We start from the raw sequence: 16,764 nt of genomic DNA on the forward strand, positions 1-16,764 counted from the left end.
CTGCTACCTCAAGGTGATTTCAGGGCATGGGCCCCCTCCACACTGAAGACTGGGTTGGTGGTTAGGGCTGAAGGGATGTGTGTGTATTAATACTATGCCTGCCGGTCCTGCGCATTTTCTGGAGCAAGGCGGAATATGACCCACCCCGGGACCAGTACTGGGCCAGGACCCAGTTCAGAGGATTAGGGGCACCATGGTTGGCTCTTGGGGGAAAATAGACCTGTCGAAATTCCTTCATTCCTCACTGGCTGTTCGCAGGAGACCTTAGTTCTTTACCAAATGGACCTCTCCACAGGCTGCAAGATTCTCACAAGGTGGCAGCTGGCTCCCCCCAGAGCAAGTGAGCCAAGAGAGTAAAAGGGAGAGACCAAAACAGAAGCCACAGAGTCTCTTATAACAGTCTGAGAAGTGTCATACATCACTTCTGACACATTCTGGAGCTCACATAGACCACCCTGGTTCAGTATGAGAGAGGCTACATGGCGTGTGAATACCAGGGGGTAAAGATTATTGGGGACCATTTGAGAGGCTGGCCACGGAAAGACTGGATGTCCTTATAATTTAGCTATCTCGAACTTAAGGCCAATAGGAGTGCAGAGATTTTTGTCTGTTTGGTTGATAGATAACAGTATGTCCATGAAAATAATCAATAAACAATCTATAATAGGAATAGAAAAGAGTTTTATTTCAGCCAAATTAAGGACTATAGGCCAGAAGACAGCCTCTCAGATAATTCTGAGGAACTGCTCCAGAGAAGCATGGTTTTCAGCACAGTTTTATGTCTTGTCAGAACAAAGAACATTAAACAAGTCTGGGATACATTTCTTCAAGGTTTCAAAAAACAGATCAGCACGTACATGGTGAGTCAATATGGCCTTGGCACCTGGGAAGGGAATCTTATCAATGAAGGAGTACCAGTATTGGCATCCCAGGAGGAGAGAGATTTAATTTTTATTTTTAACATGGACATTCTTTACTTCTGGTCAGTGCACCCTTTTCTTTAATAATTAAAGCAGATGTACAATGTACATATGATAGGCCACAAATAGGCTGTTGTAGTTAGCATAAAATTCAAGTTAACTCATGTATAAGCCAGAATGACTTCCCCATACCTCAGTATGTAAAAATCTCTTTTATCCAATAACTGGCACATACTAGATGCCCAATTCATATTAAAGGAATGAATTAATTTTAATATTAAGGGAAATGTGAACTTCTCTTGCAGCCACAGGCTGATAATATCTGGGCATTGGTTTCCGTTTGTTTTCCTTATTATATTTAGTTCCAGATTCAGTTCATTGCATATGGCAACTGACCTTAAGACAAGGGGATCTCCCTTTTTTTAGTGGAAAATAAAATTAGATTGAGAGTAAAACATTTACTAGATAAAATGTACTCCTATGAATATCACGCTTTGGTTTGCCTAGTTCTCTGGAATCAGCAATAAGTAAGGTATCTTCTAGGGTACCATTTAATTGAGAAAAGTCAAAAAGAGTTCATCACAGGATCTATTCGGAAGCAAAATAGCAAATAAACCAGAAACAGAGTTTTAGTGTATGGCCTGACACCTGAGAGGCAGGTAACCAACGCTTCACTGGTAGACTTGGCCACTTCTTCTGACATGTCATAAAGCTCTCAGATTTACCTCATGTTGAAATTGGACTAGCAGGGCCTTTTGGATGAAGAACTAAGACGGACTCCTTAATGGAGACAAACCATTCAGACTCCTTGAAGCCATGATTTTCATATATATTACTAATTATAATTGATACAATGATTTGAGTACCTAATTAGAGCCATGTGCTTTTCCTCAGTTTTCACCGCTTATTCTTAGAGTAGTCATGGGCTGTGTCTACCTCACTCACTTTAATCCCCTTTTACTGAGAACCACGCTCATCCAGAAACAGGTCCTATAAGTATGTTGCTACCACATGACTCCACCTTCCTGGTCACAAATGATTGGATGAGGGATGGTCACCTGAACAAAAAGGGCTACTCAGGGGCTTCCCTGGTGGCGCAGTGTTTGAGAGTCCGCCTGCTGATGCAGGGGACACGGGTTCGTGCCCTGGTCCGGGAAGATCCCACATGCCGCGGAGCGGCTGGGCCTGTGAGCCATGGCCGTTGAGCCTGCACGTCCAGAGCCTGTGCTCCGCAACGGGAGAGGCCACAACAGTGAGAGGCCCGCATACCGCAAAAAAAAAAAAAAAAATGGATCTGATTCCTGCATCAAACCTGTTTTACACATGGGAACACTGAGAATTTGAGTAACCTGAGCTACCAGGTTAGAAAGAGGCAGCCGAGCTGAGATCAAACCAGTATCGCAGTGACTTTTCAGCTTATAATTTATCCCTTATACCACTGGAAGAAACTGTTTCCCTTTCTCAGCTGTCTAAGGGGGTCCACACCCCTAAAAGTTAATTGCAGTCATGTGACTTGCTTTGGTGGAAGAAACATAAGCAGAGGTGACATGATTCATTCTTAGTGGAGACAGTGATTAACTATCCACTTCACTTCTGCTTCTGCAGCCCTGAGAGCATCAGTTTGGAGGAACTGTAGGATCAAAGGAGCATGTGCTACTGAGCCAGCACCTGGAGAACACGGTGGGAAGCCATCTGAACTGATGGTGGACCTCCCATGAGAAGGAAAGAAACTTTTGTTGTTTTAAGCCACTGAGATTTTGGAGTTGTCTGTTTATGCCAGATAACCTATTTTATCCTCATGTATTCAACTAACCACACGTTATTCTCTAGGCCTACTTCTGTCCTTGATTTCATATCAAATCAATTCCAACTTCCCATCCTCTTAGAGTTATTATTTCACTTTATATGGCCGCATAGCAAACCACTCCACAACTTAAAATGACTTACTGTTTCTTATGACTCTGTTGGCTGATTGGTCTCAGCTGCATGGTTTATCTGCTACACATAGGGCAGGAGAAGTTCACTTATGTGGCTGCATTTGCTGGGGAGCATGGCTGGGGCTGGAACGCCTAAGATGGTCTTTCATCCTTGGGGTCCTCTCTCCACGTGGCCTCACATCATTCAGAAGGCTAACGCAAACTTCTTTACAACGTGAAGCTTTCTAAGAGGACAAGTCCCCGGTGCAAGTGTTTATCAAGCATCCAGTTGCATCACATTTGCTACTTACTATCTCACTGGCCAAAGCAAGTAACATAGCCAAGGCCAGAGTCAATGTAGGTGGGGCTATGTGAGGACATGAATTCCAGAAGGTATGGTTCTTTGGGGACCTTCAATAGAACAGTCTATGACAGCCACTAATTAAGCATTAACAACTAATATTCGCAGTTTTAAAAGAATTTTCACATTTATTAGTTCATTTTGTTTAACAGTAACCCTTGAGAAACAAATAAATGCCACCCCTATTTTACAAAGAAAGAGACTGGGGCTCAGAAATTTAGACACCTAAAATCACACGACTAGTAAAAAGCAGAACTGAGACTTGAACTCAGGTCTTTTTACTGCAAAACCTGTGTCTTTCTATATCACCGCTACCTTTGGCCAGCGCAACCTGTGTTATCCAGCTATGATTTCCACGTCTGATCTTTAGAGTTTTTGAAAATTTGTTGACAAGTAAACGAGAGAATCATTCACTTTTTCCAAATACTTTTTCTAGAGCTTAGATTGTTTATTTATTTATTTTTGACGTGTTTGGGGAGAAATGCACCCAACTCTCAAAGACTGCTATGTTGAAACAGAGTTATTAGCAATGTTTGCTTATTGCAAAGCAAGCCCCAAGTAAGCCAACATAGCTATTGCAAAGGACACCCTGAAAGGATTTAGACTTCATAATGCCCAAAGTTTCTTTTGAGGAACAGAGGGTCCTTTTCTGCACCCTTGCCACGTGACAAAGAGTTTTCAGCCTAAAACTCCTGTGCCCAAGTTCCTTAAGGCATTTATACTACTGTGCAAATGTCAATACTAGTAGCCCACAACTGACGGACAGGACTTATATCACTGGGGTGGAGTTGGGTTGCTGGGCTTATAAATAAAAATTTACATTGAGAGAGAATCCACAATTGTTCTTATGGTTGTTTACAATTCCTGGCTGCTGGAGAATAAATCACAAAGAGATTGAGATCAGATCTGGCTCAGAAGTGCTACCTGTGGTGCTGTTGCCTTGGTAATCAATGACCGAGGATGAGAGATCCAGGGGAACTATAGCCCCGCTGCCCATTAGGAGCTGGAATCTGCCATCAGGCCCTCGCTGGTTGAGATACTCCACCGAGGAATGCCCTCGGCAATGTCCTGTTGTCTCGTTCCATACTCTCGGGCCCCAGCCTCCAGGTGACACTTTTCATTGGGAACATTGGCTGGTTGGGCCTTTGATCCATTCCCTTCACTTTCCTGATACAGAGAGAAATAAGGAAATGTTTAACAGTAAACCCAATACCTCTGATCTCCCCCTCTTATAGAGACAGCCTTATAAGAAGCCTCCCCTTTATGCGATCTCAGGCTTCACACTCGACTACCATCTACGAACTATCTCAGGACCTTCTAACTTCACACAAGAGAGGCAAATACGAATAAGCATCATGGGGTGAGGGGCATTGGAAAAAGAAAGTCTGACCATGGGAGCTCAGTGAAACTGCAGTTACATGAATTACCAGGTGGGAAAATACTCCTCTGTAAGGGCCCAAATCAGGAACAACCAACATTCCCATCTCAGGGCTCTTGGTGTCCCCAGCGGGATGTCACATACCTTATTTTGTGTTCTATAGTACTCATTTAACACATACTGGTATTTGGGTTGATTAAGACCAAAGAAGAGAGCAAATCTTCCACCAAGGAATTCACATGCTAGAAGAAAGAAAAACGCTTTGGTAAACTGAATTAATAATTAAAGCTTAGGGCTTCCCTGGTGGCGCAGTGGTTGAGAGTCCGCCTGCCGATGCAGGGGACGCGGGTTCGTGCCCCGGTCCGGGAGGATCCCACATGCCGCGGAGCGGCTGGGCCCGTGAGCCGTGGCCGCTGAGCCTGCGCATCCGGAGCCTGTGCTCCGCAACGGGAGAGGCCACAACGGTGAGAGGCCCGCGTACCGCAAAAAAAATAATAATAATAATTAAAGCTTAAACTCAAGTTTCAACTTGCCCTCAAATGGTCTATTACTATACTTAACTTCAAGGCTGACAAAAGATTTCAATTGCTCCAGACCCTCAAAAAGTCCTAGGACTCAAAGGGAATTTGTTAAATCTTCTGTCTTCACATAGGATTACATGTAAACTATCCTTTCCAGATGAATATATCAGGGGAGATTTTCAAAATACTTAATAACAGGTACAGGTCCTGAGCAATCAGAACAGATGTTGCTTATCCCCATGTGTATCATCTGATCATCAGCTGTGAGTATGTTGCAAAGTATACCCCAAATTAAATCCAATGTTGCTGAGACCCATGTCAGAAATTTTTCCATGCATCAAAACAAACTCCTTCCTAGCAGCAATTTAAGACCTTCCTTGTCTGCCTTCAGTTACAATATCAAGGTGGCCTGCAGCCTCAGGGATTGTTAAGAGTTAGGGATAAAGGTTTAGCATGAATAATGAGGGGTTTCCAAAAAGGTCTCTCCTAGAGATGTTCTCCTGTAAAAGTATAGGGCTTCTGATGTGCCTCACCCCGTTATAGGACTTTCTGATTCCCATGATGCATTCCACTTCTGAAGAAATTGCTCATACAGTGCATCAAAATGATGCCGTCTATTCTTTTTTAACGTGCTTTATCCTTTCAAAAATACTCTAGCTCTGTAATCTGTTTGTTTGCCACAGTGCCTAGTACATGTGCATAAGAGAAGTTTCTAAAACATTAGAATAAATCTCAGGAAGTTTTCCTGTTTATGACCTACTAGAATCTTACATGGAAAAAATTAATTACCAGTGTCGTCTGGGTTCCAGCTCTAACCAAAGTCTCTGTGTAAAGATCAGACTGTTAGCGTATTTATGCCTTCACTAAAATCTGGAAGCCCCCGGCAGAAGCCCTTTCAGGCTACAGTTCCATTTGGAACCCTGAAGGCAGACTGATTCCCTGTGTGTCCTGCCCCTGTCATCTGAAGTCAAAGCCCAACATAGAAATCACTGTAGTCCCTGTTCTCCTTCACACGCTCATATTGCTGTACTGAGTTTTGCTTCTTTTACCTGATCTAATCTCTAAGGCTCCCTCCCTCCAAAATATTTCACCTCTTCAAACAGTCTTGCCCTAACTAAAGCATAGAAGTCTCTGGAAGGCAGCATTTCTTCTGCCAACATATTTTGGTTGAGGTAAGGTCAGTATTCACCTGGGTCTCTAAAGTAACTTCCAAATTACAAACCTTCCACCTTGATCAAAAAGCACTTAGGGCTCATACCATCTGACTAAATCTCCCTTATCATTACTTTTAATGTGATTTAAAGACCCCCTGGTCACTTTCATGGTCCCCAAGCTGGCCTTGGCCAGACATACTTTCATAGCATCCTTAAGATGTCTCCTCTGTACATCAACATTCCTGAGTATCCCAGTCTATAGTCCCTACACTCCTCCTGCCATGGAGGTTGTAACAACAAATTATCATCATGGGCATGTTTACCGGCCTATATTACCCATTGACTATTAAGGCCCTTGAAAGCAAAGACTGTCATTTGTCTTTGTGTCCCAGGGTCCTGCACAGTGCTGAGCGTACATGAGGACTCAATAAATGTTTACTGAATGAATGAATGAAGATCAATTCCTAAGAGCTATATTTTATATTTTCTCAGATTCTTAAAGTTGTTTCCCCCCATCACATACACAAGCATATGCAAGTTAGAAGGAAATGAGTAATTACATGTTGCCAATTGTGATTTTTAAAAAATTGATGAAAGTCAAACAAAATAAGATTTAGTATTTTGTCTCTTGTAAGTAGCCACTTAGGCTATTCATTATGTCCTTGGGAGGGATCACTAAAATTGTTTATAATAGAGTGATTATGAAAAGGGAACTTGGAACTGTGTCAGGTAACAGTTGAAAAAAGAAAAAACTTGGAAGTTTATTCAGGTGAAGAGTCACCTCAGGGAGGACTGACTATTGTCTTCAAATATTTGAAATTCTATGAAAGAGGAATCTGGACTGGTGTTGTCTGGCTTTTAAAAAGACAACTAGGACAATGGGAAGAACTTTAAAAGAAGACAGAATAGAAGATAGAATTTACTAAAAAGAGTTGAGAAAAGATGGCAGGGTCTGCCTGAAGATGTGAGGTTCTATGCCTTCGGGAATGTTCAAGCGTAGATATGGAAGCGACCAGTTCTTCAGAATGCCACGGAGTGGATTAAACCACTGGAAGTCCCATCTAACTCTGAGGGTCTGTAAGTCTATATTTAGGACAGAAAAAAATAACCTTAGCAGTACTTACTAGAAAATGAGGTCCTTGCTATTCGCCCTGCCCAAAACCATAGGTAGGACCCCCATGAAAGTTTAGACTGAAAAAAAAAGAGAAACCAAATCAGCATAAATTAATAACAGGAGTGGTGACTGCAGAGTCTGCAGTGTAGAAGTTTCAAAATACTTTGTAATAGGTTCCATTTTCTCCCATAGATGAGAAACCTAAGATTATCAAAATTATAAGTTGATTGTACTTGGCTGTAGAAAGCAAACCAAGGAGAGCAAGGAATTAGCTTAAAACTGTGTTTTCCACAAACCTCATCTGCCTTAATTTCGCATTCACTCAGCCCCCATGTTCGCTAATAATGATATTCTAAGCTTACAGGATCAAGTGTTGAATTTGTACTCTGTTCCTCTTTTTCTTCCTCTTCCTCTGTGCTATATTCTTCCATGATGTCACCATCAACAAAATGGATAACTCTTTTGGGAGTCCTCCTTTTGGAAGGTCTACCCTTTTCTAGTTCTAACTGCTGGAAACTGTCTTTTTCCATAAGGAAAAAACTGGTAAATGAAAAACAGGACGCTTTAAGACAATCTGCCCAGGACAGTGTTTATATAGCAGAGACGTGTCTAATCATTTTCAATGGATTGTAAAGACAGAGAGTTCAGAGGTAATTGCAGCTATGATCTCGTCAGTTCTTCAAATCCAAGAGAAGACAGTTTAGTTCTGTACCAAAACAGAAAAGATTCAATTAGTAGTGAAAATGTGAACTTTGGGTCTTCAAACAAAAATGTCAACAGGATTCCTTATTAATTGCAAAAGCTGCAGTTGCTGGTAGGGGTAGGAAGGGGCCATCGCCCTACGGAAATTCCTCAATCATTTCGATAAATACTGAGGAGCAATATAAGTAGTGGTAAAGAGTACAGGCTTTGCACAGACAGGTGAAAATATTAGCCAAGTATATGTCTGATAAGGGACTTATTTTCAGAATATATAAAAAATAACTGCAATTTATAAAATATAAACAACTCAATTAAAATAAGGGCAAAGAATTTGAATAGACACTTTCCCAAAAATTTACAGATGCCAAATAAACTTAGGAGAAGTGCTCAATGTCATAGTCATTAGACAAATGCAAATAGAAACCATATGCGATATCACAACATAGTCACTAGAAGGAGAAAATTAAAAAGACTAACAATACTAAATGTTGAGGGGTAGGTGAAGCAACTAGAACTCTCATAAATTGCTTGCCAGTGGGACTGCAACTAGTATGGCCACTTTGGAAAACAGCTGGACAGTTTCTTAGAAGTCAAACATATACTTACCATGTAATCTTGTAATTCCATATCTAGATATTTTCCCAAGAGAAATGAAGATATATATCCATCTAAAGATTTGTATGTGAACATTCATAGTAGCTGTATTTGTAAGAGCTCCAAACTGAAAACAATCCAAATATCCATTAACTGGTAAAAGATAAACAAAATGTGGTATATCTATTCAGCGGAATACTGCTCAGCAATTAAAAGTAATGGACAACTAATGTTTGCAATACCCTGAAGGAATCTCAGAAGCATTATGCTAAGTAAAAGAAGCCAGACACTGTATGATTTTACTTATGTGACATTTTAGAAAAGGCAAAATTACAGTGGTAGAAAACAGATCGGTGTTTGCTAGGGGTGACAGGCTGTGGGAGGAGATTAACTACAAACGGGCAAAGGGAACTTTTTGGGGTGATGGAATTGTTCTAAGAGATAGTATGATTGTAGTAGTGGTTACTCGACTGTGTATATACATTTGTCAAAGCGAATCAAAATCTAGACTTAATTTTATTTAAGTTAAATCTTAATAAAGCTGATGAGCTTGGAGCCAGACTGTCTAGGTTCAAAATCCTGTTGCTTAATATTCCAGTGTCTTGGTTTCTTCATCTATAAAATAAGAATAATATAATTTGAAAATGTGTGTGAATATATACCAACCTTGTAAAATTAAGGAGTAAATGAGTAAAGACACATACAGGACTCAGAACAATTCTTAGAAAACAGTAAGTATTTAATAAAAGCTAGCTATTGTCAAGTACTTATCACTTACTTAATGATGTCTATATATCAGGCACTGTTCTAATGTAGTAAGTACACTCTTGTCTTAATATATTTTAAGATTATATCAGCAAACATGACAGGCCGAGCTGATGTGGAAGAGTTTTTCTTCCTGTTCCAAACACACAGAAATGCGGGATAAAATGAAACAAACAAAACATTCAATCAGGCTGCACTAAGGAAGTAAGAAAGAGAGTCATAGAGAGGAAGGGGAAGGAAGGGAGTGAGGGAGGGAAGAAGGAGGGGAAAAAGAGAAGGAAAGGAAGAAAGGAAGAAAGCTAACCCAGGTGCCAGAAAAAGAGAGGAAACTCAAAATCATACGGGTGAGCTGAAGCGGAGGTAGTTCCTGGGGTTTCAGAACCAGGTACAGGCCTTGGGGCTAGAGTTTTAATACTGGCGCAGAGAGGAGAGAGCCTAAATCACAAATCCCATGAGTGTGGGGAGCTGAAGTAAAGCTACCTGCATAACACGAAGATAATCAAGTACTATCTTAGCTACAAAATATGGACGAGTAAGACTACCTGTTGGCCTGCAAAAGTGGCAAAATAATTTGTCATCTCCTGGCAACTTGGGTAGAAATAGTCACCTGAAAAAAAATTGGAGCCCGAGGCCAGGACCCCATACTGGTACGTGGCCCAAATTCACAGCCCTCATACGGTATAAGGACCTATAAGGACCTGAAGCGAAGCTGAGTAACCTGGAGGCAGTGCAGCCCACAGAACTCTCAGATGCAAACGCAAAGTCACCCTGGAGGGAGGCTTCAACAGGACAGGGAACACTGGACCTCCACTACAAATAACCCTGGCCAAGGATGCGCTCATTGCAAAAACTTACAAATCACATGAGGAAACCAACCATCATGAGGAGGGTTCAGCAAATGAAATGAAAAAAATGGGAGAGTCCTCATCCAAGAATTAGGAATAATAGAACAACATGAAACTTTAAAAATGAACATGGTTGGGCTTCCCTGGTGGTGCAGTGGTTGAGAATCTGCCTGCCAATGCAGGGGACACAGGTTCGAGCTCTGGTCTGGGAAGATCCCACATGCCGCGGAGCAACTAGGCCCGTGAGCCACAATTACTGAGCCTGCGCGTCTGGAGCCTGTGCTCTGCAACAAGAGAGGCTGCGATAGTGAGAGGCCCGCGCACCGCGATGAAGAGTGGCCCCCACTTGCCGCAACTAGAGAAAGCCCTCGCACAGAAACGAAGACCCAACATAGCCATAAATAAATAAATTAAATTAAAAATAAAATTAACATGGTTGATATATTCAAAGAGATAAAGGAAGCAAAACATTATAGTATCCAAAAGGAACAGGTTGATTTGAAAAGGAACCAAACAGAAATTCCAGAAATGAAATATATGGGAACATAGGATAGGTTGGATGTAGATTAAACATAGTGAAGAAATCTGAGGAAATCTCTCATAAACAGCATAAAGATATATATATACATATATATATATATATATATACATATATATATATTCTGTTAACATGAAAGAAAAGTTATGAGCTAAGAATAGATGAGAAAGTTCAATATACTTTTAATGGGAGTTCCAGAAGATGTGAACAGAAATAATGGGGGAGGTGATGTTTGAAGAGGTAATGGCTATGGATTTTCCGTATTTGAAGAAAGACACAAATCTTCAAATATGAGAAACATGAAGAATACTAGAGGGATAAAAAAATAAAATCAAACCTAGATCATAGAAATTATAGAAAATCTTAAAATTTATAATAGATAAGGCAGATTAGGCTAAAGGCTAACTTCAAATCAGCAACAACTGAGCCCAGAAGACAGTTGATTATTGTCATAAAGAATTCAATATCCAGTTGAACAATTTTTGAGAGTAAAACAATGACATTTTACGACCTATAGAAACTGAGTTAAGCATTCCTGCATCTTCACTGAACAATGAATAATATAAGATTCTGTGTCAAATAGAAGGAAAGTGAACGCAGAAGTAAGAGTGAGATGCAAGAAACAAATGTAAATGAACAAGTAAACAAAGTGAAACTCTTAATAGTGACTCTTAAAAACACTACTTTGGTAGGGCACAGTATAAAAACAAAGAAGTATTAAGTATTAGCTAACAATAACAAAAATATGAGGGGTTGACCTCTTTAAGTATTGTTTTGGAATACTTTGGAGAGGATAAGTATGCATGCTGACAATTTAAAGGTGACTAGCAAAATAATGGAATTAGAATGTATGGCTTCAAAGCCAGTAGAAGAAAAATAAAAAAGGAAATAAACACTCCAACAGAAGGCAGGAAAAAGGGGATAAAGAGAGCAAAGGAAAAGCATGATTAATGAAAACACCAATAAAATATTAGAAATAATTCCAAATAAGTCAGTAATCATAAATATATATGAGTGAATCAATTATCAGCCATCTATCAAAATGAAGACCAGCAGATTGACTTTTTAAAAGTTTTATGGGCAATAAACACAGGATTGAATATACATATAAATATAATTCATACATAAATCTTATTTGTACAATGCCATTGTTAAAGGTCAGAGTTACAAAAAGCCTGTCAAGGGTTAAATTTGTTATCCAAAGCAAGGTGATGTGAGACCTTCTCAGCCCAGGGTCCCCTGAGGAGTCTTAAAGGATATATTCATGGTTTTCCCTGAGTGACTTAGTGGCAGTGTATCACAAAAGAACCTTGGTGAGAAGTAAACTAAAACTATTTGGTGAGAAGTAAACTAGAACTACTTAGTTTCTGATGCCAAAGAGCAGAAAAAAAAAAAAAGATCTTAACTTGGTGTTTAAAATATGCCGAGTATAACAGTATTGCAAAAGTAAATATTTTCAATGCCATGAGAAATAAAATATGCTCTATAACAATCAGAAGAAAATAAAAACATTTTCAAAAAACAACTCACCATTATTCCTCTGCTTTTTCTTTCATTGCTGTAATTGGCTTTGGTTTTGAAAGTAGTGCAAAATTTGGTGTTAGAATTTGTTCGGTAGATGACAAATTAATACAACTAGCCTTTGTGCTGACGTGGAAAGGTTCTCTTGCGTGTGTCTTACAGGGTGGAACAAATTCGAGTTGTGGGAAGGTGAGTTATGTTTACACGTGCAGCATTAAATAAACCCAGTGGCCCTCAAACTTGTCTTCATGTTAGGATTACCTGGGAGTCCTTTTTTAAAATTCCAAGGCCAGGACACACCCGAGACCCACAGTCTATTGGGGTGGGACATGGGCCTCAATTATTTTTGAGGCTTCCCTGGTGATTGCAATGGGCAGGCCAGTTTGGGGACCAGTGCCTGAAGGAGAGCAGGAAGAAATGTGACTTCTAAATTGAACAGACTTGTGGGATTTCTCTGGTGGCTCAGTGGTTAAGAATCCTCCTGCCAATGTAGGGGACATGGGTTCGAGCCCTGTTCTGGGAAGATCCCACATACCCTGGAGCAACTAAGCCCATGCGCCACGACTACTGAGCCTGCGCTCTAGAGCCCCCGAGCCACAACTACTGAGCCCGCATGCCTAGAGCCCGTGCTCTGCAACAAGAGAAGCCACCACAATGAGAAGCTAGCACACCGCAGCGAAGAATAGCCCCCGCTCGCCACAACTAGAGAAAGCCCGCGCGCAGCAACGAAGACCCAACACAGCCAAAAGTAAATAAATTTGAATTGAACAGACTTGTGATTTAGTCATGTGGTGTACTGCAGAAAGCTCCAATAGCCAAGCTTGGGCTAAGAAGTCTTGCTTATTTTCTTACAGGAGGATTTTTTTTTGCTTTCTGCTTTCTGAGGCCTCCCTGCTTTGCCCCCAGCTGAAAAGCTTACACATCAAAAGTTTAAGAATAAGGCCTAACAGTCTCATAATAGTCAATTTACTCCTTTCCAGACCATCTCCCAAGTCATACATTTCTGAACCAAATGAAGTACCCCAAGCCCCCATTCACCTGGCTCATCCCTGTTATATTACAGACTAGTGATATCTGTTGGCTTTCTGAAGAAAACAGTGGTTTGTTTTGCAAAATAGTGTTGTGCATTAAATTGACATATTCGTCTTTAAAAGAGAGTGCTAAAGGAGCAGAGTGGGCAAGAGAGATGGGGGAGGAGAAAGGAGGGGAGAGAGAGAGAGAGAGAGAGGGAGAGAGAGAGAGGAGAGAGAGGAGAGAGAGAGAGAGAGAGAGAGAGAGAGAGAGAGAGAGAGAGAGAGAGAGAGAGACCTACCTGGCTTACAGTCGATTTAGTGAATGCTTTTCTGCCACCTAATGGACATTTCAGGATATGCTATGCAAAATTCATCTTTGTAATCACAGTGTGTGTCAATATAGAGGGGGCTCAATACTGAACTGCGTGGAATCTACTTATTTTTTATTTACCAAAATCTTGGGAGCGTTGCCAACTTCACACCAAGTACCTAGACTGGGATGTTTTGGAAGTGATATTTCAGAGGGTCAAGTATTCCCCACAACATGCTTTGTACCTCAGTTTAATTCGTAGGAGAACCTCTAGTTTTTTCTTTAAAAACCCAAATCTAGTTTATCAAGGATTGTTCCCAAGTATATAATGTAATTAACATACCGTATAATCTCCCTGACATTTCAATATTGGAGTACACCAGGGCTCAGCTCTTAGACTCACCTACTCCTCATTTGGCCCTATGGCTTTTTTTTTTTAATAAAGTTATTTATTTATTTTTGGCTGCATTGGGTCTTTGTTGCTGCTTGCAGGCTTTCTCTAGTTGTGGCGAGCAGGGGCTTCTCTTGTGGAGCACGGGCTCTAGGTGCACGGGCTTCAGTAGTTGTGGTGCACGGGCTTCAGTAGTTGTGGTGCACGGGCTTAGTTGCTCTGCAGCATGTGGGATCTTCCTGGACCAGGGCTCGAACCCGTGTCCCCCGCATTGGCGGGCAGATTCTTAACCACTGTGCCATCAGGGAACTCCCAGCCCTATGGCTTTAAATACTATCTACACACATATTTATAGCCAACATTTTTATCTCCCTGAATCTCAGATGCACAGATCTACCGTCTACTTGAAGTCTCTTCTTGACGTCTCTTTTTGGACGGCTAATAGACAACTCAATCCATGTCTAAACCTTTTGCTCATACTTTCAGTGCACCCTTCTCCTTCCTGAAACTACCCCACCCACTCACCCAGCTCCCACTCACACACTCACATCTACTCCTCTGGCAGTCTTCCCATTTCAATAAATGGCAACCCTATTCTTCCAGATCCTCAGGCCAAAAACATTGGAGACATTCTTGATTCTTCTCCTTTAATCACACCTCACATTAAATCCAACAGAAGTTCTCTGGGTTATTGCCAGAGTCTTAATACCACCATTCCACTGCCACCATGCTGGTCTAAGCCATCATCTGTCACCTGGATTATTGCAGCAGTCTGCTAATTGGCTTCCTATCATCTACACTCAAAAAGCAGTAAGAGTTGTTAAATGTTAAATCATACCATGTCACTTCTCTACTTAAAACTCTCCAGTGGGTTCTCGTCTCACCCCGAGTAAAAGCCAAAGTCCTTACAATGGCCTACAAGGTTGTAGATCTGGCCCCAGTACTTTTCTGGCCCCATTTTGTTCTACTGATATCTTCCCCCTGAGCTGCCCCTGTCTCATTCCAGCCACTGGCCCTCTTACTGCCGTTCCCTGACCACACAGGCTCTCTGCCCTGCAGGGACCTTGTGCGGGCTGTTCTCTGGATGAGTCTGTCTTCCCTTAGACTTTGTTCCCTCACTTCCTTCAGGTCTTTGGCTCGAGGTCTTCCCGGGGCTCCAGTCGTTCAAAGAACCAGCTGACTTCATTCACCACCACCACCACTCGACAGCTTACGTCATTGTTTTGTCTCCTTAGTACTTATCAACATTGAACACAATCTATATTTCACTTATCCTGTTTTTGTTTCCCTCTTCCCTTCCTTCTCTGACCCGCCCACCAGCCAGGGTGGAAGGGGTTTTACCTGTGTGCTCCCTGCCTTATTTACTTCCTGCCACTACAGTACCTGACACAGCTGGAACTCAGTATTTGTTTAATAAATGAATCATACGGTCAGTTCACTTCAATGGGTGGGGGAAGGTACTATATAATAGATTGGAAAAATAAAGAGAACAGTCTTAAAAAAAAGTTTTTTTTTCCAAATGAACCAGGTTAACGGAACCGGCCCTGGGTAACTACCAAGAGTGCGTCAGCCTTGTCTGCCTGGGCCTGCGGTGCCCCCTCCTCCCTTTCCCTCTTCCCCTGAGGGCGTCTGAAGGCTGAGCCTCTGGTAAAAGCAAGGATGGGACAGCCAAAGCCCCACTTCACAGCTTCACAGGGCAGCATTCACTGGCAGTTTCTCCACGCCATTTCACCTGAGGACATGGGCCCACTCCAATTGGTGACTCACCCCAGGCAGGCAGAGTGAGGCATTCTGGGGAGGATATATGTGAAATCTGAATAAACAAACACATGTATAAACAAACCACTGCTCCTTGAGAAATGCTGACAGAACATCACCTGGCCGGACTCTTCTACCTTTATTTTCAGTATTAGACCATAAACCTGCACCCAGCCACCAGGAGTAAGAGTGACATTACTGACATGCCTGTCCTATTGGGGTGTTTCTCAACTTTTCCTACATCATAGCAGATGATCTAGGAAATTCATTGTTTGACATTCTGGAGGTGACCAGCCTGGGAGCTCCAGCCACCTTAGGCCCTGCCCAGTCAGCCCCAGAAGGCTGAGATTAATAGCTTGAGGCAAACGACCAGAGAAGCTCTGGACAATATCAAGCTGCTGGGTGATCTAACATTTTCTCTGGGGAGCACTCTTAGAGGGAGCTATGAGCTTACACCCACCTCAAGCACATCACAGTCATCAGATACGCTGAATCGCATAAGTGATAGCTCTGGCCTTTTGGGTAAATACAATCCAACACCGCTTTCTGTTCTACAATTCAGAGTAGGCGCCCCCTCCAGATTAACTATTTTAATCCCTTTAGTTTACTACAAAAACATTTTTTAAAACAAGAATGTAAATTCGAAGCAAATTACTCAAATATCAGATTAAAGTCTTTAAATACAAAAGTATAGTAAACCAAATGACACAAGTTTATTTTTACGCACATATCGAGACAAAAATGCCTCATTTTCTAAAGCATGATTACTCTAGAAGGAAATATTTCTGAATATGATTTTATCTGAGTATATTTATATAGTACTGAAAATGCTACCTCAAAGTTTCCAAAGTACAAAGTTTTCTGCAGAGTACTGTACAGCAATAATGATAAGGTCTCTAGCTTAGCTCACCACCGTATACAAGACTGCAGCATGCTGGATAATACTGTGAATAAAAATATATG

General features: G+C 41.4%; 1 protein-coding gene across 1 annotated transcript; it reads right to left on the reverse strand.

Moving 5' to 3' along the window:
- Positions 1-4,193: 4,193 nt before the first annotated feature.
- Positions 4,194-7,894, reverse strand: FAM177B (family with sequence similarity 177 member B). The gene is made up of 4 exons (XM_060022051.1): positions 7,727-7,894; positions 7,375-7,441; positions 4,720-4,817; positions 4,194-4,364 (listed from the first exon to the last, which is right to left on the reverse strand). Exons 1-4 carry the CDS (start codon positions 7,892-7,894, stop codon positions 4,194-4,196), a joined length of 504 nt encoding a protein of 167 aa, XP_059878034.1.
- Between the last annotated feature and the right edge of the window lie 8,870 nt (positions 7,895-16,764).

Source organism: Delphinus delphis, chromosome 1 (assembly GCF_949987515.2).
Source record: "Delphinus delphis chromosome 1, mDelDel1.2, whole genome shotgun sequence".
Lineage (NCBI taxonomy): Eukaryota > Metazoa > Chordata > Mammalia > Artiodactyla > Delphinidae > Delphinus > Delphinus delphis.

Bases quoted from the DNA above. Each gene is read 5' to 3' on its own strand.
- FAM177B (XM_060022051.1), bottom strand. From the start codon at position 7,894: ATGGAAAAAGACAGTTTCCAGCAGTTAGAACTAGAAAAGGGTAGACCT. The intron at 7,442-7,726 runs GTAAGCTTAGAA...TTTTTTTTTCAG, and splicing joins CAAATTCAACACTTGATCCT to TCTAAACTTTCATGGGGGTC. The intron at 4,818-7,374 runs GTAAGTACTGCT...TCTTTCTTCTAG, and splicing joins AGCAAGGACCTCATTTTCTA to CATGTGAATTCCTTGGTGGA.